The following is a 27,461-nucleotide window of genomic DNA, read 5'->3' on the forward strand; positions in this document are numbered from 1 at the left end:
AAGCCTGAAAGGTCTTGACTTCCAGGGATGATAAGGTAGCCAGTGAGACAATCCCTAAAGGAAGACCAAAATTTCAAGAAACTGGAGCTTTAAACATTAGAAGGTTTCATTATTAAGTGAATGTAGATCTAGTCTCAGAGCAGACCTATAAAAATTTGATCTCCTCTAGTGCCTAACAAATATAAAGCTTCTTGGCCAATGGTTAGTTCTTTTCAAAAGTTACTGGACTCTCTTTACTTGGCAGGTGAGAAGAAAGGAGGTTTAATAAGAAGCACTGAAAAGGACCCCTATTCAAAGATAATATATGTGCCCTCTCAATACAAATACATCCTTCTCTACTGATAAAAAATTACTTTGTGTTAACAAGTTCTTTTTCTAATCCCCTTCATAGCTCCAGAAGATGGAGAAAGGAACAAAGAAAAGGAGATGGGAATGGGTAAAAGATAAAAAGGTAAACTTTGCTAATTTTACATCCTTACTTAGGCATTCAGAACTAACTGAATGCCACTGAATATTATCTACTATGCCACCCTTGATAAGGAATAAGAGCCTTCCTGTAGATATCTGCTCTAAATCTAACTGTTGGTCTAAGAAGCTCTCCTTCTCTCGGATTTTTCCTTCCCTTAATCTTTCCTGACCTAGACTACATCTGAACTGTCTTATCTTTGGTCTAATGCTGAAATCCTACTTGGATACAAGAGACAAATGTAAGAAGCAAATCAATTTATAGAAAAATGACTCTCAAAATTCTCAGAGTAAATTGATCTCAAACATAGGTCCACTAAAGAAAAAATATTTTACTTGGCAAAAATAAAGGCAACCTTTAAAGTATCACAAGTCATCTGGAAGAAATTGGTAAGTACAAAAATGGATAATAAAGGGAGAAAAAGTAGAATCTAAGAATGAATTTCAGAAGATTTAATGTGTTTGACCAAATAAGAACTAGAAAATGAGATAACACTATGAAACTTGGGGTCTTCAGTACAAGAATGAACAAAAACATGTTATATTTATTGTTAGTACTGAAAGAAAAACAATTACATGAGTCGAGGTGGAAGCTGTAAAGGTGATTTCCCTGGTATTACCTGGATCTGAGCCCTGTTTCCAGCTGTGATATTAGATATTGTCCAACAGGCTTCTTTTTTGATAGATTCCTTTGGGCTACTGAGTAAATGCAATAAACTCTGCAGGGCTGAGCAGTTCAAAATTACCTGAAAAAAAGTAGTTTGTAAATGCTTTTATTATAGTAATACGAATACAAGTAATCCCTTAATTTTTAACACTAACCTGGGCAAAATTAGACTTAGGTAAGTTAACTTCTTTTCATTTAGTTTCAGATAATGCTCTTAAAACCAAATATTTCCTCAAACTATTTCAACAAAATATTAACTTTGAATATTAATTATTTCATTGTAACACATTTTCTATTGTTACAGTTATACTTAAGATTCACAAACATGGATTTTACATATGTGAAATAGGAATGCCCCTGAGCATGCTGGCAAACAATATTTATAATTAACATATGAATTAACAATTGAGAACAAGTCATCTGCCCACCCCCGGCACATCAAAACAGAATACAACTGGATGGACAACTTGAGTGGTCACAAAGGTTAGACTATTTTTTTTAAATGGATGGTCAGTCATCATTTGATGCAGGAAAATTAACCCACAAATAAGTCAAACATTATTCAATGCGCACCTAGCACATGCAGTGCATTATGCTGGATCAGGGTTAGGGAACCTGTGACCTTGAGGCCACATGTGGCCTTCTAGGTCCTTGGGCACAGCCTTTTAACTGAGTCCAAGTTTTACAGAACAAATCCTTTTATTAAGGAGATTTGTTCTGGGAAGTTTGAATTCAGTCAAAGGGAAGCACTTGAGGACCTAGAGGGCCACATATGGCCTCAAGGCCACAGGTTCCCTACCCCTATGCTAGATTAAAGTTGAAAGGACATAGGGAGGCAGAGAACATATAAAGCTACACTAAAAGCCAGTCTCTTCTCTCAAAGAATTTACAATATGCCCATGAAAAGTTAAACAGCAATACAAAAGGTTATTACAAAACAACAAACATTTTGAGAAGTGGTCAGAGAAAAAGCAGAAAAGGCAGTATTTACAGTATCATGGGATTTTAGAACTGAAAAATACCTCAGAAATTAGTCCAATCCACTGATTTTATAGATAAAACTAAGGCATCCAAGAGGTAAAGTCACTTGCTCAATGTCATAAAGCACACAGTAGGTTCAGGATCCAAACCTAGGCCTAATTCCCAATTTAACGCTCCTTCCATTATATTTGCTGCTTCTAGGCTTTGAATATGACTAAGATTTCATAGGTAATAAGTGGGAAGGCACTCTATAAAGTGGGAAAGACTGAACAAAGGCAGGGAAATAGGGCAGTGTAGTGTTTTCAGAACAAACTGATCAAACTGGCTTGACTACAAAAGAGGGTTTTTGTAAAGGAATACTGGAAGATAATGTAGAATGACACCAAATCATGAAATGCTGTGAAAGCCAATTTAAGGAATACCACTGGGGAGGGAAAAATTGAAGATAATGGAGCAAAAAGAAATGATGCTGCCATAACCAACTGAGGTACATAATGAGTACTTTTAGCTTAAAAGAGAGGCTAGCTACACAGAGAGTGGCTTATACAAGAATAAAGAACAGCAAAAGATGTAGGCCATCAAAACAGAATTATTAGATATGATGGAAGAAAGTAGCTATCTGCACTAAAACTTAAAACATAATAAACATTAAAGGAAAAATGCTGGACATCATTACAACAGCACAGAATTCATCATACACTACATCAGTGTAAATATTGTGCACAAAACAAGTAGTCTTTACTCCTTTCCCCCAGTAGAATGTAAGATTTTGAGGGATGGGATTGTTTCATTTTTTGCCTGTGCTTCCCCACTGCTTAGCACAGTGCTTCAAATAAATAGTAGTTACATAATTAATTCTTATTAAAATTAGAAGTTTATGTGGCTAAGTGAACTGTGACTACTTGATCATACCTGCGTCTGAACATCATCACCTGTAACAATATTTCCTACAGCCCGTAAAGCAGGAGAAACCACCTTGTAGTCATTATGCCTGCAATTATAAAAAGATTTCATTTTCATGACAATTTATTTAATATGATCCACCCATTAATGTCTTATTATGCTATCTGACCATGGAATTAAGGTGACCTTTGCTCCTGAAAGCTATGTCAGAGTAGTACAGGCTTTGGCAGCCCTTATCAACCTGGAAAAGCTTAAATTACAGCCCCAAAAGATGTGTATGGCATACACATCTTTTGGGCCTGTCTGAGGACTAGTCTAGCACTAAAAGGATCAGAATTTAAAAACACCTTGAAGGACCAAGCTGCATCAATTGCTACTGTGCATATAGCAAAGAAAACAGATGGTAAGATGAAAATTTTTATTTCAAAGAAAAATTATAATTATCTGCTTGTAACTGTATTTAAAATACATTTTCACAGATAAGAGAAATTGTAGTAAAGTTGTTTTGGTGCTAGCTAAGTGGAGAGAGGCTCATCACTAGATGAGTGAACTTTTTTTGGCCCCAGTTCCTTATGAAAACACTAAGGTGTGGAGAGGTTATGATCTGTGTTGGAGGAGAGTGTCATGTCAAACAAGACCACAAATTTTCTGAAGGGGTAGGAATCTACCCCTTTGCCATTTTTCTTAGGGCTCAATTCCCTAAAGCAATACTCACACTAGGGATTAGAGCTAGAAGAGCCCTTTAGGTCACGAGGTAACTCCTGCCACAAGGGCTTCAGTTTCTCTGTTTATAAAATGAGGGAACTGGAGTAGATAATCTCGAAGGGTCAGCTCTAGCTCTACATCCCAGTCTCTTGAATATCTTAATATCTGAAGAACCTATCATTTCTCTCGATAGCCTATTCCAGTGTTTTAATAACTTAAAAGTAACTTGAGTGAAGTTCTTCCTTATAATTAAAAATCTTCATGCTTTAATTTAAATTTATTTTCTCCAATTTAGTCCTCCTGAGACCTGAATAACAGTCCACTCATAAAAACTCTTATGTTTGAAGACAGTAATTGAATCACCTCCTAACATTCTCTTCTTCAGAGAACCCTGATTCTGTGGAATCTTTCATTACTTATTTTCCCATTCACTTAATTATATTTATAACCCTTTTAAAAGGATATAGAAAAACAACAACAGATTATATTGTATTTGAATTCTCTACTATAGAACATAAATGAAAGGCTAGCTTAGTTCTTGTCGTTTGAGCATTATAATATTTGTATGTATGTATGTATGTACGTATGTATGTGTGCAACTGTGTGTGTGTGTGTGTGTGTATAAATACACAATAGCACTGTACTGTCTCACATGCAGCTTGTGGTCGACTATGACTCACAGGTCTTTCTTCTCTGTACCTTTCTCCATTCTACGACTCTATTGTTGTCTTTGTTCTCATCTTGCCCTTATTCCTACTAAATTTCATACTGCCTTGTAGGGCCATTCCTTAATTGTTTAAGTCGAAAGTATTAGCAGCCTCACCTAACCTAGATCATCTATAAATTAAAAAAACACATTTTTCAAATTCAGGTGATCAATAGTAAATAGATCAACAGTAAATAGAAGTGACTTCAATACACTCCTTATGTCTCACATATTATTAAAAGTATCACAAAACACAGATTATGACAGAAATAAGATCTAATATTAGTTATCAATCATAATCAACATCAAAGCACCTAGGCAAATGTAAGAGATTAAACACCAAGTGTGAGATAAAGAAAGTGAATGTTCACTTTTTAGTGGTACCATAGAGGGTGACTTTATCTAGTGAGTTGTCTTTGGTCATCCTGTTAGGATACATAACTACTCAGATGCCATTATTTTCTAACCCTATAGCCTGAAGTCTCAACAAAGCAAGAATAACTAACTGGGTCTAAACAAGGAATAAATACCATTGTGGTGGCTGGGTTATATGGGTAGCATACATGAAATTTATAGTCTTTCCTTCCTCTGTACAAGCAGATTTGGAGGTTGCTTTTGCTTAAAAACTTTCAGTTCAACCATAGTTCTTCATCAACCAATCAAGAATATATAACTGTGGGGAACATAAGCATGCCACTGACACAGGGGATAAGGAGTGAAAAACACTCTCCACTATATAAGTGAGCACCTTCTCTGAAACATCTAGTCTTAAGAGTGTTACCTGGAACATTGAGAGATTAAGTGACTTGCCCATGAACACAGTCATGTATACAGGGTGATCCAAAAGTCTTAGTGTAGTCTTAAGTTTTAGTAAGTTTAAAACTGGACTAAGACTTGAGATACCCACATGTGTAAGAAGTGGGACCCAGGTCTACCTGGCTCCCAGATCACTGACATATGGCCATGAAAATTTAGAACGAATACCTGAAATGACAGCCTGATAATGAAATCATTAGTTACAGAAAAAACTAGGTATCTCTGAATGTATGTTCCACACTGAATTCTTACATGGGGAAAACTGTGGGAAAATATTCTTTTCCTTTTTACTTGATTTTTCCCACATGGGTGGTTGATTCAACAGAACTATCACTTTTGAAAAACAACCACTGCCTGAATCTAGTCTTATAACATTCTTAGGAGGAAAAGATTAAGTACCAGCTGCAGAAGAAAGAGTCTTTAGAGTAAAGAAAAAGCTATAAAATAGTAACAACCTTGAATATCCTGCTTTCTCTGAAAATCAGAATCTTGCAGAGAGCCATGTAAATAAGAACAAATTACGTTAGTGGTGTTGGTTATTTTAAGATGACAGTTGTTGGAAGAATAGGGCATCTTCTGATATCAGCTTATAATTCTCTCCTACCTTCTACTGATCTTCGAAATCTTCAGGAAGGGAAACAGCATGTCAAAGCTGTAAGATCACTGGTGGTGGCTAGAGAGTACATTCCTCCCTCTGTGTTCTTTTGGGGAATGGCATACCCCTGCCTCACTGAATAATTAGCCTGGGTCCATAAAATATTGCCCTAGGGCACAGAAGTAGGTAGCAGTCCTCTTTTTGACCCTACATCCTACTAAAGGCAAAAGATAAGGGCTTAAAGGTTGTAACCAAGAACAACCCAGGGATAGAGCATACATATAAACAAGGCAAACAAGAAGTAATAACACATCTCCCCCCGGAAGTAATAATAATAATACATCAGTACTTGCAACCAAATAAAAAATTCTGATTAGTAATTAGAAGATTAATAGACAGAAACAAAATGATAGATATTAAGTTCTTACATCAGTAGCTCCACTAGTCTCCTACATACTCCTGCATCAATTACTGCTTGAATTTTATCATTGGGTCCATCTGATAGATATGATAGTGCCCAGCATGCGTCGGCTAGCACATCAGTGTCATTAACAAACAGCAACCAAGAGAGTACATTCAGACAGGGGGAAACCTGCAAAAAGAAGATGACCTGAGTTGTGAAAATTCAGTCAAGCTGAAGTGTAAGCCAGAAGCAGGAAAATATTCAAGAAAGCAAACAGGCATGTACCTGATAATCTACTGGGCAAACTGTACCTGTGTAGTCTTAGACTTACAAGAAACAGAAGCTATAGCCTTTTCTCCCTTGAACATGCTGCCTAATATCCTAGCATTGTTTAGTTTGCTTCATGGAAGCAGAAAAACATCATGTAGTGGAGACCCATATACATTGACTTTAGTGACATTTCTAGAAAAGTCAAACTATTTACAGACTCAAAACTTCTGAAAATGCTTCAGTTAGGACTAGAGTTAAGAAACCTTACATTTTGGTTACCCTCCTTACAAAAGAGGAAAACAAAAAACCCAATAATTTCTAAGGTTTCTAATTTAGAAACCTGAAGTAGCAGTTAAATTTACTTAACAAAAACAATAGTCCAGCCAAAGGCAAAGGGGAAGGTCTCAATTTTCCTTACCAATAGGTAACAGTACAAAATATTTTAAAATAATTTTTTAAATGTTGATCACAAAAAAAGGTCACTATTTCTTTCCTCTTTCACATCTGAAATTGGTCTCTGCCTTTTCTCTATGTACTTTTTCTGTAATACTCAATTTTCACAACTATACCTTTGCAAAATCTGGAGATGGATTTTTCCCTCTGCAGAGATTAGACAAGGCCCACACTGCATTCCGAGTCATGGTCAAACGGTTCTGCTTTGAAAGTAGCCTACAGGAACACAAAAAATTAAAATGTAATTCTTCGTCAAGTGGGGGCAGGGAAACTTGCTACTGAGTAATAAATAAGATCCGCTTCTCTACAACAGTAAAATCTCATTAATTGAGACTATATGAATTCAGAATTTTGACCCCCCAATTCAGGGTCAGAGTAGAGTAATAATAACCATCATTACCATCATTATTATAACAACAGTTACTACAACAACTACGACTACTAACTATCACAGAGCACTTTTTAAGGTTTACAAAAACATTTTATATATATTCTCATTTGATCCATAACCCGGTGAAGTAGTTACCACAATCCCCATTTATACAGATGAGGAAATTGAGGCTTAAAGAAGTAAAGTGACCTACCCCTGGTCAAAGAATTAGCACCAAAAGTCGGACATGAATCTAGGCCTCTTCTGCCTCCAAAAACAGTACTCTTTCCACTATCCCATTATGCCTCAACTAGAAAGTAGGAAATCTAAAATTACTTCCAAAGCTACAGTGGATTGTGGGCACATAGAAATGTTTTCCTTCCACCAAAACTTTGAACTCAAGCATAAATGGCAGATACTCACTGCAATAGAGGGGGGAGAATGTTGCAGTCTAACACATAGTCCCTACACATGGTGCTATCTCCAGCGATATTACCAAGAGCCCAGACTGCCTGTGAAAGAAGGATTGGTTAGTCAAAGAGTTTCACTGTAGATTAATTCCATCTTAATAAGAGGTAGATGCTACCATTACCTATTAATGTATCGCTGCTATGTTAGCCACCTATTACATTATATCTAAAAATATATGATGACATTCATTTCATGACTAGCAAGTGAAGGACAGAAGGGCCTGGCGTGCTATGGTCCATGGGGTCACGAAGAGTCGGACACGACTGAACAACAACAACAACAAAGTGGATCTGATGACAAAGATTCACATTTCTAGGGGGAAAGAAGAAGGAAGGAAACAAACAAGAATAGATTGAGCACTTTCTATGTGCCAGGCATTATACCAAGCACTGGGGATACAGATACAAGCAAAGACAGTTCCTGATTCAAGCAGTTTACATTCTGCTGGGGAAAGATAACACACAAAAGGGAAATGAAAAGCAGGAATGGGAGATGGAGGGAGCAATAATAATTATTCTACAGTGTAAATTAGTTGATATTAGTACCATACTGTCAAAGGGTACCATTAAAGAACACATTCCTTATTTCTGTTAATAATGAATAAACTTTTTCAAAAACTATACTTTGTAAGGGATTGAAGTTGTTAAGAAGTGTCTGTTTCATCAAAACAAAGCTATTTAAATTTTGAAAAAATATCTTTTAAAATATGAATTAAGGAGATAGCTAAAATCGATAGTATTCAACGATTTTTATTTCTTGAATTGATCCTATTTGACCATATGGCCTAAAACCTGAAGCAATCTTAATTTTTTTTTGTAAAAGAAAGTATACTTTTAACATGTTTTCTCAAATTCAAAATAGGATACCACTTACCTAGTGTCTCTCTTCCTTCCCTTTTGTCCAAGAGGAAAAAAATATCCCAACATTTAAGGTTAATTCCACATCCTCTTATCCTTGATCCTATCCTTTCTCCTACCTCCCCTCAGAAACTTGATTCGGCATTCATTTCTCTCTTGTGGCATTTTTATTATACATCATCATTTTTATTATACATCACTTTCAAAGCCAAAGTTCTTGGGGAAAAATAGTCTATGCTTCGTATGAAATGATGAAGAACAAAGGAAGCATAACCAGAACTAAAAGAGAAATAATGACATTAGCTAAAAAGCAACTGAACTAAACTTAATACAATGACCAATATTATGATCCTGTAGAACAGATGATGAAATCATCTCGCTAAAAGAGGAATGTTGTTTTAAGTATAATATGTTGCATATGCATAGTTGGTTAGTTTTTATTTAATTGTTTTTCTATTAAAACGGTGGGAGAGTTCAATGGAAGGAGGTGATGGTGGTATAACAGGAAATGTTTGAGATTTTTTAAAAAGGCATCAAATAAAACATTTTCTTTAAAAAAAAAAAAAAGAGGCAATCTAAAGTTCATGCCTTCACTTCTTTACCATTCAACTCTACTCAAGGCCTAGCTTTCTTTCCCCCTCATTCTACTGAAACTTGTTCTAAATCATCAAACCAATTATCAAATCCAAATGAGCTCCCCCACCACTTTTAAACTAATTTTTATTTCTTCTGTCTTCCCATCAGATTAATCTCTAAATATATTCTGTCTCTTCCTACCCAGTGAGTCTTGCAACAATAGTTTAAAAAAAAAGAAAGCAAGCTCAATAAAAACCAACATATCCACTGAATCCAATGGTGACTTTCTATCTTATGTCATCTTTTCCAATTTCTCTTGTGATTAAGTTTTGGGAGCGATCTTTCCCAGGGTTCAATGCCCTTACTTTGGTCATCTTCTCCTCATTTTCCAACTATATCTCTAATTATTCCTTTGCCAGCAACTTGGCCTCCTCTGAACTCTTTAAATGTTCTCTAAGATACTGCCTATAGGGTATCTCTACAACTAATTTACTTTTTCACAAGGACAAGAAACAACAAGTCAAAAAACAAAATTTACTCCTTAGGATTGTACTATTTTTTTCCGAGTCATGTCATTTTCCATTTTTATTAGTGGTACCATCAGTAACCCAGACAACCAGGTTTGAAATCTTTGGTTCATCCCTGTCCAGCACCTCCCACATCCAATCAGTTGTGAAGTACTGCCAAACCTTTCTGTGTCATCTTTCTAGAATCCCTACTCTCTTCTCTTACTGCCACCATTCTAGTAAAGGTCCTTATTTAGCTGAACTACTTACCTTCTTGATTCTCTCTCCTTTCCAATAAATTATACCATTTCCAGATTCAGCATTCTAATACATAGATTTGGTTATTTTGTTCCTCTGCTCAAAATTCTTCAAGGCCTCCAACTGAGCAAAATCAAACCTTCCCAGTAGGAGGACTTGAAGAACATTCAAGACACTTCACCCGACTTAAGGCATTTTCACTGGCTGACTCCTATGTGCCTAGAACTCTTTTTCCTCCTTATCTCTCCCTCCTGGCTTTCTTAAGTCTCAGAAATAAGACTTGCTACAAGAAGCCTTTCCCAGTTATCCTTAATCATAGTGCTTTCCCTGAGACTATCCACAATTCAACCTGCCCATATCTTGCTTGTACATAGTTGTAAGTTGTTTGCATATTGTCTCCCCCATTAGACTGTGAGTTCCTTGAGAGCAGGGACTGTTTTGCCTTTCTTTGTGTCTATGTTGACCTATGCCAAACATTTTTAACTAGGACTGGAATTTAAGAATTCCTCAAAGAACCAATCTATATCTATTAACATAATGTATTCTTTTTATATGTAAGGGAAAGAAAACAGTAGGATGAAAATTTTTTATTTCAAAGTAAAATTATAATATTTTTGCATCAATTAATGCTTTTAGTAATTCGAATTTTTTAAAAGGTCAAATTTTTTTGTAAGTCCAGTTAATTCTATAAAGGTCCTCAATATATAGGTCTATATAATTCTGTATAAGTACTCTGCATAAAATTCTGTATATAATTCTTCATAGGTACTCAATTCTACATAGTATAGTTACTATACAGAAAAACAATGAATATAACAGAATTTTTTTCTGAATTGACCACCAAATAAACAGTGCTATGTTTCATAAAATTTTTCGCTCAAAAAAATTCACGGCATCTACATTCCAGACCTGGAAATAGTTCTGCTGTAGCCGATTGGTCAACATATCATTCACTCCAACTGTACTTTTCTATAGTCTGAGTTTTCATTTCAGATAATATTAGGTTTATAAAACACCCCCCTCTGAGAAACCATGGATTGATGTGGATTTTATGTTTATAAAATTCTATTTAAATAAGGTCGAAGGGAAAATTTATTCCAGTACTAAAGTCCGATGCTTTTTTACTAGACAATTTTAATTCTCTTTTATATTTGTTTGTTTCTTTACCTGCTCCTGCACATCTTCAAATTCTGAGCTGAGCAGCTCTATGAAGATTGGCACAGCTCCTGCTTGAATCACAATTCGAGTCTGAAGGGAATTTCCTGAAGCAATATTTGTCAGCACCCAAGCTGATTCAAACTATGAAAATAAAAATAATTTTTCATTAGTAAAGTTCACAACTTACACAATATGAAGAACACTCAAGAGTTTCTCTACAGAGAAGTGAGAGTAAGATAACATTAACAGTAGTTTTCAGCAGGTTAAGGGTATTACAACAGATAAAATGAAATTCTAAAACTAAGTACTCACAAACTAAAGGAACATTTTATATGGTCTTTCATACCACTTCAATGAGCCACCAACTATAATACTTCTGGGCCATATCATCTGATCTGACACTATGCCATCTGGCCCACCAGGATTTTCTACTCACCCTGATGATGACCCTTCCTATACGTGTCGTCTCCTCCAATTAGAATGTTAGCTCCACGACAGAAAGGACTGTCCTGCTTTTTCATATCCCCCACACTTAGCATAGTCCTTGACATATAGTAAGTGCTTAATAAATGCCTTTTCATTCATGCAACATATAGAATGATTAACTTTAGATTAAGAAGGAGTTGAAGACAAATCAAAAACAAATAAATGAATAAGGACTTTTGGGAGGGGACATCAGCATAAAAGTTTAAAGCAAAGGCGGCAAGAAAAAAACATAAAATGATAACTAGGATAAAGATAAAAATAATAGAAATGACAGAGGAAAAAAAGGATGGCCTTCCAGTAATGAGAAGGTTCTGAAACATAAGGTAGAAGAATTAATAAGTTAAGACAACAGCATATTGGATAAATTATTATAGGAAAAACTCCGGGTCTAGAAGGATTTGCAGAAGAATTCTTTCAAACTTTAAAGAACAATGGCTATACTACATAAATTATTTTCAAAAATTGAGAACACTGGACAAAAATTCTTTTCATGAGACACATATAGTCCTACTATCTAAACCAAGGAAAGACAAGGCAACAAAAGAGAACTAAAGATCATATTAATGAATAGCAATTCAAAATTTTTAAATAAAATCGTGGCAAAAAGATTATAGCTTCTTATCCAAACAAGAATCTACTATGATCAAACTGGATTTATACCAAGCACACAAAGGATAGTTCAACATTAGTAAAACAATTAACATAATTAATTGCATTAAAAACCATACAAAACTACATGATTATCTCAAGATATACAGAAAAGGCCTATGACAAAGTTCAACACATATTTATACTAAAAACCCTACAAATCAGTCACTAAGTATATATTAAGTGCCTACTATGTGGCACGCACTATGCAATATAGACATAAAGGTAAATTTTAAAAATGCATTGATAACAACTAGAACCTAAAGCTAGCATTATATGCAATGGCAAAACAGCTTTCCCAATAAATACAAGAGTAAAGAAATAAGGTCCCTCTTCCCAGCTATTATTTAACATAGTTCTAGAAAAAGAAAATAAAGGCATAAAGACAGGCAAAGAGAAGACAAAACTATCTCTGTGATAACATCAAAGTTTATTTATAAAATACTAAGTCATCTATTATATCTGTATTTTAGCCTGTTTTCACTGAGGGTGATAGGCTACTCCTGCCAGTATCCAACCATTTCATTATTACATTTGTCCATATTTATTCGTGTTTAATCACTTAAAGCCTCCACCATCACTCACTCAATACTTCTAACCTTTGAACAATATGGCTTTCACTCCAACCCTCAGCCCAACCTTGACTGAGCTTGCCTTCTTAGTACTCAATCTTTTAGCCACTTCTTCAGCAGCTGGCAAAGCCAACCACCTCTTCTTATATTAATATTACCTCTTCCCTTGGCTTAAAGGATTACTGGACTCCCATGGTTTTTTTTTTTTTAAGGCAATTGGGGTTAAGTGACTTGCCCAGGGTCACACAGCTAGTAAGTGTAAAGTGTTTGGTCTGAGGCCGGATATGAACTCAGGTCCTCCTGACTTCAGGGCCAGTGCTCTATCCACTGCACACCTAGCTGCCCCGACTCTCATGGTTCTTGCTTCTTCTTAGTTGACTCTTCATTGTTCTACCTCCCTTGTGTTGGCATTCCCTAAACTCTTGTCTTTGGCCCACTTCCTTGCTCTCTCCTTTTTCTCTCCCCTCCCCCAGACTCTTATCCATCCCCACAAACTGACTTTAATACAGATGATTCTTAATCTTTATCTCTGGCCTTTAACTTGTCTCCTGAGCTCCAGGACCAACATTTCCAACTACCTACTGGATCACTCTGCCTGTACATTTTACCGACACTCAAAATCAGTACATTTAGAACCAGTTCCTCATGTTTCCCCCAAATCTGCTTTTCCTTCCAGCTTACTGTTTCTGTTAATAGAAATACTATTATCTCTTTTTAAAAACAACACTTTAGAATTTACAAAGACTTGCCCCTACACAACATTTTATAGAAACAGAAACTGAGGCTCAGGAAGGTGAAATGTCCACGTTCACATAGCTAGTAAGACAATACCATTCTCTCAATCACCCAATTGCCCAGTCACTCTCAATCACTTTAGACCTTTTATCCTTGCTTCTTCTTCCTATCTTGCATACCATATGAAAATCAGTCTCTAAGATCTGTCAATTTGTTCTCTGTGGTATCATAAGGAACTATTTACTTCTCTGTTCCCATTGTCATTGCCCTAGTTTCAGGTCCTCATTTCCTATTAGCTGGTAGATTACTGCAATGATCTCCTAATCAGTCCAATCTACTTTTGCAGGTTTATATTATACCACACTGTGCTATAGCAAACACATTTCATTCTCTAAACTAATCCCAAATTTCCACCTTTGTCTTTACTTGTGCCATCCACCTTTAAAAAGAGACATATATTCTGCTCTACCAGTTGAAATCTTACCCAACATTCAAGCTCAGTTAAGTCCTCCATCCTCCAGAACTTCTCTGATTCCTCTAGCTAAAATTAATTTCTTATGTCCTCTGAACTCTGCTTGTAATTCTTATACACTTACAGCATTATAATATTTGTGGACATATCTTCCTACTAAACCATAAATTCCTTAAGGCAGGGACAACGCTTTATTTTTCTACCTCTTTCAGTGTCCTGCACATCACAGGCACCCAAAAAGTTTAAATTATTCATGTTATTAATTTTAAAAATGTGAACAAAAATTGAGTAATATCTAAAATTCCAAAATTCACCCTTTTTTGCAGTGATAGGCAGAGTAATTAAATCAAGTACTTCTAAAGTTTAAAAGCATTTAAGTATGATGAATGATAAATCTCCAAATGAACAATTTCCTTTAAGAACTCCACTTTAAACAAAGAAATAATTATCTGCAGAAAAAAGTGGCAGCCAAAGTGACTTTTATTATTCTTATTTTCTCTTTTGGTTATTTTTTTCTCTTTATTTCCATAGGGCCCAATCTCAAGCTTTTGCAGTGTTCTAAGTCTGGCACCATGTGGAGGAGAACTAGACAAGCCATCAAGCAGCAGACATTTTTTGTCGATTTCACTTGCCCTAGCTCCATCTCTTATGATGAAGAGGTTATCAAAACCAGCAACAACTGGAGAATTTGTGGGATATTCTTAAGAACTGATGTTTTCTCTTTCTCCTTCTCAGTCTCTACCTTCTAGTGATGGGTTCTTTTAAGAGAGGGAAAATGAGAAATCCAAAAAAGGTGGAGTACTTCTGACCTCCCATCAAGTTTCCCACTCCATGCTGAAGTACGCCTGGTCCCCCTTCTCCATTTGGATCAGGACTCTTGCTGGCCACCTTGCAGGTCTCACTGTTTCCTAGCAAATGCTAGGATCACTGGTCGCCCATTTTACATCAGGCTCACCTAGAGAGCAAGTGAAAAGAGAGGCTCATATCAGAAAAGTAAACCTAGACATCAAACCCTGCAGTGGGCAGTGCCTGAGCTCTGAGCAACCTTCCAACAAAAGCAGAAGGACCAACAGGAAGGGCAAGAAAAGATTTACTGCAGTTTATTGCATTAAGTCAGGAAGAGGGAGGGACAAAGGGAAAAATAAGTCAATTTCATTAAATTCATAATTTAAAGATACAGCACCTCTGTCTTGGGGCTGTAAAATAATTCACTTGTTTTTAGTTGCCTTTATAAAGCAAGCAGGAGGGCATTAAAGCACCTCACTAAAGCAAAGAGATATCATAGCAATGACAGGTCCAAATGGACAGAGCAATTAGAGAGATGAACTCAGGAAACCTAGGATGAGACAGCCCAAATTCCATGGCCATAGCCCAGGGCACCCCCAAGAGAATGCTATATAGTCCCAGTACTACCTGCATTTCCCAAAAGGGGTAGGTTAAATTGTAGTATTATGACCCAGTACACTCAGTCTCCTTCTAAAAAGCTGATGTCCTCAGATAATTGAGCCCTTAGTGCCACTGAACTGGAAAATACTCTTCCATACAGAAAACAATGTCACCAGACCTCCAGATCTCATACCACATTAGTGGTCTAATAGGGAAGATGAAGGAAAGCTACAGACCGGATTCTCTCAGACAACAGACTGGAAATGGACACAGGCTGCAATGTCCAGGGTAAATGTGTCTGTCCCCTGTAACTAACTACTTCCCCTTTAGGGCCTGAGCATTTTACTAACTTTAAAAGCAAGAGTGATTCCTCTTGGTTGGAGCCAAATGGGCAGTGAGGAATACTTCTCTAGCAATGCTGCGTTCCTAATCTCTTGCTCTCCTATCTCTGCCTTGCTCCCTGCCTATGGGGATAGGTTTTATTAACAGTGCTGAAGGTAAAGCAGTAATCAAATTCCCTTCTGAATTTGGTCAGAGTGCAAATGTGGCTCTCTAGCCAAAGGACAGGAGAGTCAAGGACAAGCTGCAACCTAAGGCCTTTTCAAACAGCCAGGAGCATATCAAGCCAGCTGGTATTCTACTCTCCACCAACCCTATCCCCTTCTCCCCACTCCCACCTCCCAAGTATTTTAGAGCTTCTTCCTCACTTGAATAAATGGCAGGGCATGATGGTTCTTAACTTGAAAGTATCCTCACCCCTCCTCCAGATAAACTTTTTTTCCATTCTAAAAATGGTCATGTTTGTCCCCATGTCACACCCTGGAGAGAAAAATTTTGTGCTCTGGACACAAAAAGCAAAAGTGAGTAGAGCTCATCTCTAGTACAACAAACAAGGGCCCTCTCTGGCCCTTTATCACTCCAAAGACAATAAACATTCTTTGGTAGCCAAGATGATAAAATATATACTGGAGATGCTCTTATGGGTGACAGGTTAAAGTTCACCTAATAAGAATTCTCTCTTGCTCCTCAAACTAACAGAGTACTTCATGGATCAAAGGTTGATGTGGGAGGTGAAAATGTCAATGTAACTCTTGCCTATGAACACTCTTCAGCATAAAAATTTTCCCATTCTTGGGGCAGATGCCTTGTTATTCATACACTTGCCTAGTGTATCTAATCTAAGGAAGGAATCTGGGTGCTTACTTAGATGAATAGCACATAGGTTGGATTAAATTTCTGGAGGAATTTTTCTAGGGCTCAAATATCCAGAAGAATCCTAGCTGATGATGTTAGAATGTTACAAGATTATGTGATCTAGCTGGGAGAAATAGCTGATAATAGGATTATGCTATGGTTTTTTTGGCATTTCTAGAGTTTAGACATGGAGTTTGAACTGGGATTGCCTCATTCATTTTCAATTTAGGGCTGTAAAACCTTTATGCTACATTATGGCACCGAGTCTTGAACTTACATATAAAAATTAACTGAACTAAGAATGAATTCAGCAGCTTTCCCCTAGCATTCTTAATTCCTAATATGGGGTAAAGATTTTTTTTTTTTTCCACATGACAATCACGGACAAATCAACTCAGTTTTTCCACTTCCCCTACCTCCCTCATCCAGTTAAAAATATCATACAATAGACTGCAGTAAAGTTCCTTTGATTTCCTTCCCAGAAGGTTGTTTGAAGCTCAGGCTCTGTACTCTGCAGTATTGGTTGTCTGGATTTACTCTTCTGATAAAAGTCTTTTCCTTGCTCTCTAGGTGATCCTGATATACAGATGGCTGATGACCATCCTGGTCTTTGTCAGGGAACAAAATATAATACAGGAATCGTCTAGTAAAACAGTTCTAATCCAAAAGGAGAATGGGGGTTGGGTGAATCTCAAGCTGGAACAGGGAAACTTGATGGAAGGTTGAAGTACTCTACCTTCTCTTGATTTCTTGTTTTTCCTTCTTGAAGTAATTCATCACTGAAACAGAGTAGATGAGAGAACAGAAAGCGGGGGTGGGAAGAGATTAAAAAGAAGAGATATCTTGAACATGTTCTAAAATTTCAAAACCATAGTTCCATGTATATATATGTAATGCTCTGGACAGTGAGAAATATGGAGACCTGCAGCAAGTGCGACTTACATAAATGACTGCCATTTACCAGCTTGTTCCACTCCCCATGTAGCACCAGTCTTAGATCAATGGAGAATCCTGAGACCATGGATTGAATAGTCAAATAATAGAACTTATCAATCATCATGCTTAGTTTAAAAAAAAAACCAGCCCATATACACAATAGTGACAGTAAAATAAATGAAATCTATCATGAACACCACCTTTTGCTCTTTTAGAAACATGTTTAGTATGTTCTTGGTAAACTGAGATCAATATATTTGGCACTTCACTAATTTCTCAAGGTGATCACCAAAAATTCAAAAAGACTGGTTTGAAGATCCACACCAAATTAATTTCTGAAAATGATCAAAAGTAACTCCAAAGGCTACTGGGAGTTGTGGCATTTTGATCCTACTTTTGGTTCTGAATCAATTGGCAATACATAATTATGGTTAAATTTGTCACTCCAAAATAGACTCAACTAAGAATTGGTTCCCTCCTAAGTCTGTTGTTACTTGTAATTAATTTTCTTTTCAGCACCATTGTTCACCTTGGTATTACCTTTGACTTTTACCTCTCTCTCACATGTTGTGACCTATCAGTTACAAGGGTCCTACTGATCTCACAGCCAAAATATTTCTTGTATCCATCCCATCTTTGGTCCTACTCCCACCATCCTAGTATAGGTTCTTATTACCACCTACCTAATCTACTTTAATATGTTATTTACAGATCTTCCTACCTTTACATTTTCCTCCTTCTAATCCCTCTTTCACATCAGTGACAGAATAATCTTTCTTATGCCAAGATTTGTTCAACAATGAAAATTTTTCAGTGGCACCCTACTGCCTATCAATTCTTGCCTAACTGCCAATCAATTGCCTCTGCTTCCAAAATCTGCCACCATCCTATCTTTCCATCCTTAACTCGAGTGATTCTCTTCTATTTCATTTCAGCCCAATTGGACTACTTTCCATCCCCTAAATTTGTGCTATGCTTTTATGCTTCTAGAACTTTGTCCATAATAATGTCTATTCCTAGAATGCCTCTATTCCTTATCTTGTCATACTGTATTTCTTTCCATTTTTTATAACCCAACTCAAATAAAATCTCTTCCAGAAAATCAATTCCTAGTAAATGGTAACAATCACCTTCCTCAGACATCAAGTAATACATTTCAAAAAAATAATTCTAGGGGCAGCTAGGTGGTGCAGCGGATAGAGCACTGGCCCTGAAGTCAGGAGAACCTAAGTTCAAATCCGGCCTCAGACCAAACACTTGACATTTACTAACTGTGTGACCCGGGGCAAATCACTTAACCCCAACTGCCTTAAAAAAATAAATAAATAAAATAAAATAAAAATTCTCATCATGTGATATTGTACATTTTAGCGAGCTGTTAATGTCTTAGCTCCCTACAAGGCTATGTGCTCCTTGGGCTCAGGAGTCACATATTACTTAAACTTTTTATCTCTTCCTAGCTTCTAATACATAGCATATGCTTGATAAACATTTGTTTTTGCTCTCGTATCATGTCTGTACTGGGATATCAAAAGACAACTTCTATGAATCACTCTTCCAGTGGGGAAATAATCCAATATAGAAACCATAGAGTTTGCTGATGTTGCAAATAACATGGTAGTCAGACCAAGAATACTAAGCAGCCACTAGTAACTCATTAACAGTAATTTTAGACTCACTTTTATGTCTGTGACAACTATAAATCCAAGATGAGACACTACAAACATATGTTTCATATGATAATGGTTTCCTCTACTACAAGGGCTTCCTAAGGATTTAGTCTTTTTAGTTAATAATTGTACAAACTGATACACTGTTATCAACTCAAAAGGAAGTTAACTCCAATGACCAAAACTGGGGTGTGAATATTAGCAAAACTACAGTTTTCAGTGTGTCAATGGTGTTCTTTCACTCCAGAGTAACATGCAAAGTGAACAAAAGTCCCATACCTGTAACGTACAATTCTCTTTCCGTTTGAGGAACTCCACAAACCTGGCCACCACTCCTGGTGTGCTGATGACTTCATCAATGGGAGGATTAGGTTCTGTTTCCCCCAGGAAAAAAAAGGGGAAAAAAAGGAAAAAAGTTTAACCTTTAATTTAAAAAATATATATCTATATATATATATATTTAGTAGCTCCAAAGTACTCTGTAATGTTTTTCTTATTCCTTTGTTTTCTCCTTTGTGAGAAAGGTTCACTACTAAATGAAACAGACAAATTCTACACTAGTAATGAAATTTTAGCAAATGAGTTCTGTTCATTTTTGTGAACAGAAATCTAATCTCAAAATCTTAATTACAGAAGAAACATAAAATCTTAGCACTAGAAGGGAACCGAGAGGTCGGTAATCTATTCTAACCCTGTGACTTTATAGGGAATGATGCTATTACTTTTTATTAGGATTAGAGACCACAGATCTAGAGCTAGGAAGGACCTCAGAGGCAATCTAATCTAATCCCTTCATTTCACAGAAGAAGAAGCTGAGGCCCAGGGAGGTTAAGTGATTTGCCCAAGGTCATAAGGCAGTATAAGGCACAGACAGATTTGGGAGCTCTGTCCTTTGATTCTAAAAACAGTAGTTATTCCGCTGCACCAGGCTGTTTTCTGACACTAATACTGAGATTTTATTACATGAGGAAACTGAGGACTGAAGAGGATATGTGACCCTGGGCTTCTCCCTCCCTCTGACTGGAGAGGGTGGACATTGGAGAGTTCCTCCCAGATCCTCTATTTAAGGAGGGTACCCAGGGCAGCCATCTCCTAACTTCTCACCAGCTGCACTCATCAGGACTTCATCATGGTATCCAGAAACTCATCATCCCGCAGGACCACACCAACCTTGAAACTCTAACTTATTTAGTACTCCTTGCCCCAGGACTGCTCCACTCCCCTTGTACTGGAGAGGATGGGGGTCAGGTATCAGAGATCTCCTCCCTGATTTCACTTGTTCTATGATATCGCCTTATAAAAGGTGTAAAGTTCTTTGTGTCACCCACTAATGAAGATTTTCTTTCAGTACTGATGTTGTCTCCTTAATAAAGCATTTATTACCTGCCTTGTCCTGCACTATGTGAGAGTTTAGACTAAATGACTTCTAATGTTCCTTCCAACTCTAAGATTCTACGACTTATGTGAATCAGGGCCATAATCTTATTCAACCCTAGCTGATTATGTGGAACTGACCAACAACATACACTCAAGACCATCAAAACCTTTGACAACTGACTAAATACTTTCAGTTCTAAATTAGTTACTTCAGAGACAAATTAGCAACATTAAAATTGGAAAATGTTTTCCTTTCACATGATCTCTTGTTTTTCATCAAAAAACTGAATAAGGCTAAAATGACAGCCAAGATCTCTCAATTTAAATCTGAGTTGTTAAATGCTACTCCAATCAGTTAAGTGGTCTTTTATGCAGTATGTCTCATGTCAATGAGAAAAAAACATCTTGGTTACATCTATTCTAATCAAAGTGGGAAAAGTAAGACTGTAAGCATGGACTATGAATTATATGTATTTTTTTCTACTGATAAAAGGACAGCTCAAAATATGCTGATCCATAGTAAGGAACGTGCTTTGTGGAAGTCATACTATGGAAATATCTATAAAATATATACTTGTAATAGATTCATAACTTACCTTTTGAAAGTAGTTTTCTAAACTTCTGGGTTGCTGAAAGTTGCTGCTCTGGGTTATTGGAGAATATCATTTCAATCATATCAGAGGTAATGACACCACCCTGGAATAACACACAAAACCCAAATATAATCAAATAATAATTTTCAGAGGAAAACTAAACAAATATCCTAGTATAGGTTCACAAAATAATTTTTAAAGAAAAATGTTAAAGCATAAATAATGCAACAATGGGCAAGCACATGGAGCCAGGTTCAACTTGTGCTTTAAATTAAAACATATACTTAAATAAGAACTAAGTTCAAGTCCTGCCTCTGATGTAGATGAGCTATATGACCTTGGGCAAATCAGTTAACCTCTCAATGTTCTAGGTATCCCTATAATACTATAAGCTATAGAGAAGTTTCTGGCCTTCTGTTGAGATTTTCCTTTATGAATGAAATCACAGGTCTTGTCTCTATCTCTGTCCTTTCATTTAGAAGCTCAAGGAACCTTAATGAAAGATATGCCTTAGGAAGTGACTTATACTAAGAATACTATAGCTAAACTGTAGACATTGCAAAACAACAAAGATGGGGCAGCGAGGCGGCACAGTGGATAGAGCACCGGCCCTGGATTCAGGAGGACCTGAGTTCAAATCCAGCCTCAGACACATAAAACTTACTAGCTGTGTGACCCTGGGCAAGTCACTTAACCCCACTGCCTAGCCAAAAAAAAAAAAAGAAAAGAAAAAAAAGAAAAAAGAAAAACAACAGAAAGAAAACAAGGTAAGTACAAGAAGTCAGGTCAGAACATAAGATGACTTCAGATAAGTTTCCTGCACTTTAATAGTTACGGTAAACAGTATTTTTCAATTCAGTTCTATTACAAAAAAAAAAGATGTGTCTCAGACCCTTCTCTACTCACACTACAACCAACTTACCAGATTGTAACACAAGTATTTGTATCATGTCTCCCCAACAGAATGTGAGCTCCTTGAAGGAAGTGAGTACATATCTTATTCATGTTTATATTTACTAGCACTAAACCCAATACCATGAACATAGTATGTGCTTGATAACTGCTTGCCAGATGAATGGTTATTTGAAAGATTTTTTCTGATGAAATGATGTGAAACATTTATCAAAAGTTCAACTTGAGTTTTATCAGGTTGACATGGATAAAGTCTATGAAGAACATATCACAAAGGTGGTTGTGAAAGTTTCAGGCTTTAGAACTTCCAAATGAACTTTGACATATACAGTGATTGATTATGTACAATAAGAGCCAATCATATGCCCACTCAATTTCTTATGATTTAGGTACCACACATCTGCCTGTAGTTCAAGGAAGTTACCTCTAGATGGTGATCTTTTCTGTGTGGTGGCACAAATGAGCAGCCTATTTAGAATCACACTGAAAATCAATGCTGAGGAAGGCTCTCAAGATCATATTTTTAGAGGTATAACACAAAAGACACTTTGTTGTAGGACAACTCTCAACACTGCATTTTGTTCTACTCAATTAATAAATTTTTTAAACAGTACACAAATGTCAGCAATACAATGATCTAAGACAATTCCAAAGGACTTATGATGAAAAAAATGCTATCCACTTCCAAAGAACGAACTGATGGAGTCTGAATGCAGATCAAACCATACCTTTTTTTTTTTTTACACTTTATTTTTATTGGGTTTTTTGGTCTGTTTTCTTTCACAACATGAAATATAGATATATGTTTTGCACGACTGCACATGTATAACATATCAAACTGCCTGCCTTCTCAATGGGGGAGGACAGGAGAAGAGGAAAGGAGGGAGAGAATTTGGAACTCAAAATTTTTGAAAAATGAATGTTAAAAACTGCTTTTACACGTAATTGAAGGGAGGGAGTAAATATCAACTAGAAAATGGAAGGTTAATGAGCAGGTATCAACAGGCTTGGCTGATTTAATCCTCTACATGGTAGAGCCCGAAGAGCCTACTTCCACAGAGACATGATGACATGAAATGAAAATGCCTTGGAAAGTCTTTCAGTATTCACAGACATTCTGTAACTGGTTCTGGCACGTGATAAAGAGAAGCCTTTTTGACTAGTTGCATAACCATAATGTGGATGCATTCAAAAGGTTACCTACAGCTATAAGTATCTTTGGTTTGACTCCTTCCTGACTGGTACTCTGGTGAAACATAATGCTATGAAGGGAGAGGTGCTTCCAATTTAAGGCCAACACATAGACCAGGAATATGGGTCTCCTGCTCTTTGCCACTTTCTATTCAGAAGTTAGAGATGGCTATGATCCTCATGAGCTTCAAAAGGTCAGAGGCCAAAGCCACCAGGAGGTCCAAAAGTAGAGTTCATACTGGTTTTATCAAAAAAACGATTCCATAACATACACAATTGGGTATGGGAATCTATCTTACCCTACAGGAAAATAAGAGGGGGAAGGGGACAAGAGAGCAGGGGGATGATAGAGGGGAGGGCACATTGGGAAAGGGGGTAATCAGAAGCAAACACTTCTGAGGAGGGACAGGGTCAAAAGAGAGAATAGAATAAATGGGGGGCAGGATAGGATAAAGGAAAATATACTTAGTTTTTCACAACATGACTACTATGGAAGTGTTTTACATGACTACACATGTATAACCTGTATCGAGTTGCTTGCCTTTTCAATGAGGTGGGCGGGGAGGAAGAGAGAAAATTTGTAACCCAAAGTTTTAAAAACACATGTTAAAAAAAAATTGTTTTCACATGCCACTGGGAAATAAGAAATACAGGAAATGGGGTATTGACATATATCCTGCCCTACAGGAAAACAGAAGGGGTAGGGGATAAGAGAAGGGGGGGAGAGATAGAAGGGAGGAAAGATTAGGAGAAGGGGTATACAGATTGCATGCCATCTTGGGGTGGGGGGAGGGATGAGATGGGGAGAAAATTTGGAACTCAAAATCTTGAGGAAGCGAATGTTGAAAACTAAAAATAAATTAATTAAAACATAAAAAAAAAAAAGATTCCATCACTGAGGCTCCAAGGAATAATGTTAATGACCAAGCTCAGTGATAATTGATATGCAGGACTCATCCAGAGGCTATGTCACATTTGGAACTGAACATGATGGGGCAAATGCTATGAAGAAATTAAGTTGGTGACCACTTTCCCCAGGAATCAAAATAGAATGTTTAGGGGACAGTGTGCTCCTCCAGTTATGGGGTGAAAATGGTTGTACTCCTCATCTTGCTATCTCTGTAAATTAAATGCCCCCTAGTAAAAGCTAATTTATGTTAACTGATTAAATGTATTTTTTTTCTGATTAAATGTAAATGAAGCATTAATCACTGGCAGCTAACATGGAGAGGTGGACACACCAGAAATGGAGCCCTGAACCAAAAATGTTAGAGAAAGACATCCCCTACTCCCTCAGGAGAACCAAGGGTATCCTAGAACTCTTAGCAGGAGATATAGTCAGCATTGCTATAAAAGAAAGAGGTCAGAGAATAATTAAGTACATGTGGGGTCTTAATTGAGATGAAATTTTGCCCTTTGCAAGTAATTATTTATAAAGATCCCCTCGAAGAGAAACTTTTCACCCAGGATTTAAATTTTTGTATGTCCTGGCTTCTGGGATCCACTTGAGAAAAACTGTCAATTACCCCCTTCCCATTTCAGGCTGTAATTATACTGTTCTTTTTTTTTCTTCTGGTGTTTGTTTTCCTTACAAGTCAGGTTCCTTTGAGATGATTTTTGTGGACCTTTATTGCTTTCTTAAATGCTTAGGTACTTTAATAACTGTATTAATCTTGTAAGCAATATTAAAAATAAGGTCTTGCATCACTAAAATTCTGGTGCCTTGTTGAGAAATATTTTCTTTTTCTGCTTAAACAGACTTAGATTGCATGTTTGCTTTATTGTGAGAACCTTACATATTGCAAGATCAAGCAAAAGTTTGCCTTGCTTCCTGAAACCCCAAGTAATCTGCTTAATCCCATCCTTGAGAGTTTTCCAAGGTTCTTGTTCTGGGCTCATTTGATTTATAACTGAGCCTGCTTGTTCCGTTCCTCAGTGAGCTTTATTCCAGTAGGAGCAGTATAGAAGTGGCAGGGATCCATTAATGGATATTTCTGATGTCCTCTGGAAAAAAGGACCAAAGGAAATTTGTCTAGATCTTTAAGGGGATCACTTCTGGTAATAGGATCCTTAGAGAGGGACACCTAGAAAATTCTGTCTAGACTCCAACTGGATGGCCTTATGTACTGACAGAATCCTGGAAGAATTCATACCCACGACAGTTAGTTTCTCAGCTGAAGAATTTCCAATCAATTACATAACTATAAAGATGCAGTCTGATGTCAAAAATAGTTTACAAAAGACTATCTGTTCCCTTCTCATGCCATGATCAAGAAAGTTCTTCCTACACATACCAATTATTCTAAAAAAGATTTTGTTGAGATGGGAAACAGAAACATGGGTCAGTAGTTATTGCTGTTCTTGATTGCTTTTTTTGGGTAACAATAATATCCATGATTATTCCAATTGTCTGGTACTGTATCTCCCTCTTTAAAGTATCTTGAGAATCAATCCCTCAAAGCCCTTTAAATTTTTATGTATGATCACAAGGATAGATCTCTCCCTTGTACCATATGGTCCAATTACTTTTCTCATCTTTTTTTAGGTGCCATTTTGGCTTGCCTGGATCCCTAAATTTCTTATAAACATAGCTTTCCCTCTACTGTTTGTTTCATGTTGTTTTTATGAAATGATGCTGCTCATTTATATTATTATAATCAAAATGTAAATGGTTTCTACAACAATTTATTCGGTTTTAAAATTTCCCTTTTATCTTTCTGTTAGACTTACCCAAAAAGTGAGAGAGGAACATTGAAGTCTCCTGTCACTACTGTGTTACTGCCTATATCTCCTTGTAGCTCACTTCATGTTTCCTTTATGAATTTAGATGCAAAGGCATTTGGAGCTTCTAAGTTTAATATTGATACTAGTGTGTGGAGCAGCTAGGTGGCACAGTGGATAGAGCACTAGCCCTGGAGTCAGGAGGACCCGAGTTCAAATCCGGCCTCAGACACTTGACACTTATTAGCTGTGTGACCTTGGGCAAGTCACGTAGCCTCACTGCGTAACCAAAAACAAAAACTATACACACACACACATTACATACATACATACACATACATATACACATATTTAGATATTAATACTGGTGTGTTGTCTATGCTTCCTTTCAGCATAATATAATTTCCTTGTTTATCCCTTTTTGTTTTGAATGTTTGTTTTTGCTTTTTCAGATCAGCATTGACTGCAATTCCTGCCTTTTTGGGATTCATTTGATATACAATTTTTTTCTGGCCCCTTGTTTTTATGACTGTTTTAAAAATTTACTTCTTTTAAACAGCATATTTGTATGATTTCATTTCCTTATCCAATCTGTCCCTTTTTCATTCTATTAGGCCATTTAATCCATTCACATTTAAAATCATGAAAGTTGGATTTATATTTTTCACCATGTCTCTAATATTTTTCCCAAAAAAATTAGTACTCCCCCTCCCCCTCCATCTTCTGCTGCAAATACAGCCTCTTTGGTTATCTTAGATTAACCTACAGTTTAAGGTGGCCCTCTTCTCATTGGCTCTGTCCTCCTCACCTTGGAGTCCTTCCAAAGCCCTGCCTCCTGTTTGTTAGCCCTTTTCAAGTTCCTTTTTTCTTGCTTGCTTTTAATTATTTTATTTTCCTTTTTTTCCCTCGCAGTTAAGAAGTCAAGAAGAATCTCCCTTCCTCTCCTCCCCTTCACCTTGCTTTTGTTCATTAGTTTTTAAAATTTCGATGTACATTTTTCTAAAGTTTTCCCTTATTCTTTTTATTATTTGTCTTCCTTTTCTATCCTAGACTTATTCTCTGTTTCCTGATCTTAAATAAGACCTGAAGGATTTATTTAGCCCTTTATTCTCTGTATTGGACAGCTAGGTGGCACAGTAAATAGAGTGCTGGGCCTGGAGACAGGAAGACTCATCTTCCTGAGTTCACATCAGGCCTCAGACACTTACTAGCTATGTGACCCTGGGCAAGTCACTTAACCCTGTTTGCCTCAGTTTCTTCCTCTGTCAAATGAGCTGGAGAAGGAAATAACAAACCACTCCAGTATCTTTGCCAAGAAAACCCTGCCTGAACAACATTCTCTGTATTCCTCACAGAATAAAAACTTTTGAGGTAACAATTTTGGGTTTTCTTTTCAAATGGTTTATAT

The 27,461-nt window shown here is 36.7% G+C and overlaps 1 protein-coding gene across 1 annotated transcript in view; it reads right to left on the reverse strand.

Annotated features, from left to right (window-relative positions):
• Positions 1-27,461, reverse strand: part of KPNA1 (karyopherin subunit alpha 1) — an 80,331-nt gene that overhangs the window by 9,723 nt on the left and 43,147 nt on the right. Inside the window, exons 4-11 of the mRNA XM_027845137.1 lie at positions 21,233-21,332; positions 19,539-19,633; positions 11,170-11,301; positions 7,758-7,846; positions 7,081-7,180; positions 6,267-6,430; positions 3,026-3,104; positions 1,086-1,211 (exon numbers count right to left, since the gene is read on the reverse strand). Of these exons, the coding sequence (XP_027700938.1) occupies positions 1,086-1,211; positions 3,026-3,104; positions 6,267-6,430; positions 7,081-7,180; positions 7,758-7,846; positions 11,170-11,301; positions 19,539-19,633; positions 21,233-21,332 (885 nt within the window). The remainder of the gene's footprint in view (positions 1-1,085; positions 1,212-3,025; positions 3,105-6,266; positions 6,431-7,080; positions 7,181-7,757; positions 7,847-11,169; positions 11,302-19,538; positions 19,634-21,232; positions 21,333-27,461) is intronic.

The sequence above is a fragment of the Vombatus ursinus genome, unplaced genomic scaffold, assembly GCF_900497805.2.
Source record: "Vombatus ursinus unplaced genomic scaffold, bare-nosed wombat genome assembly UNPS02014959.1, whole genome shotgun sequence".
NCBI classification, from domain to species: Eukaryota; Metazoa; Chordata; class Mammalia; order Diprotodontia; family Vombatidae; genus Vombatus; species Vombatus ursinus.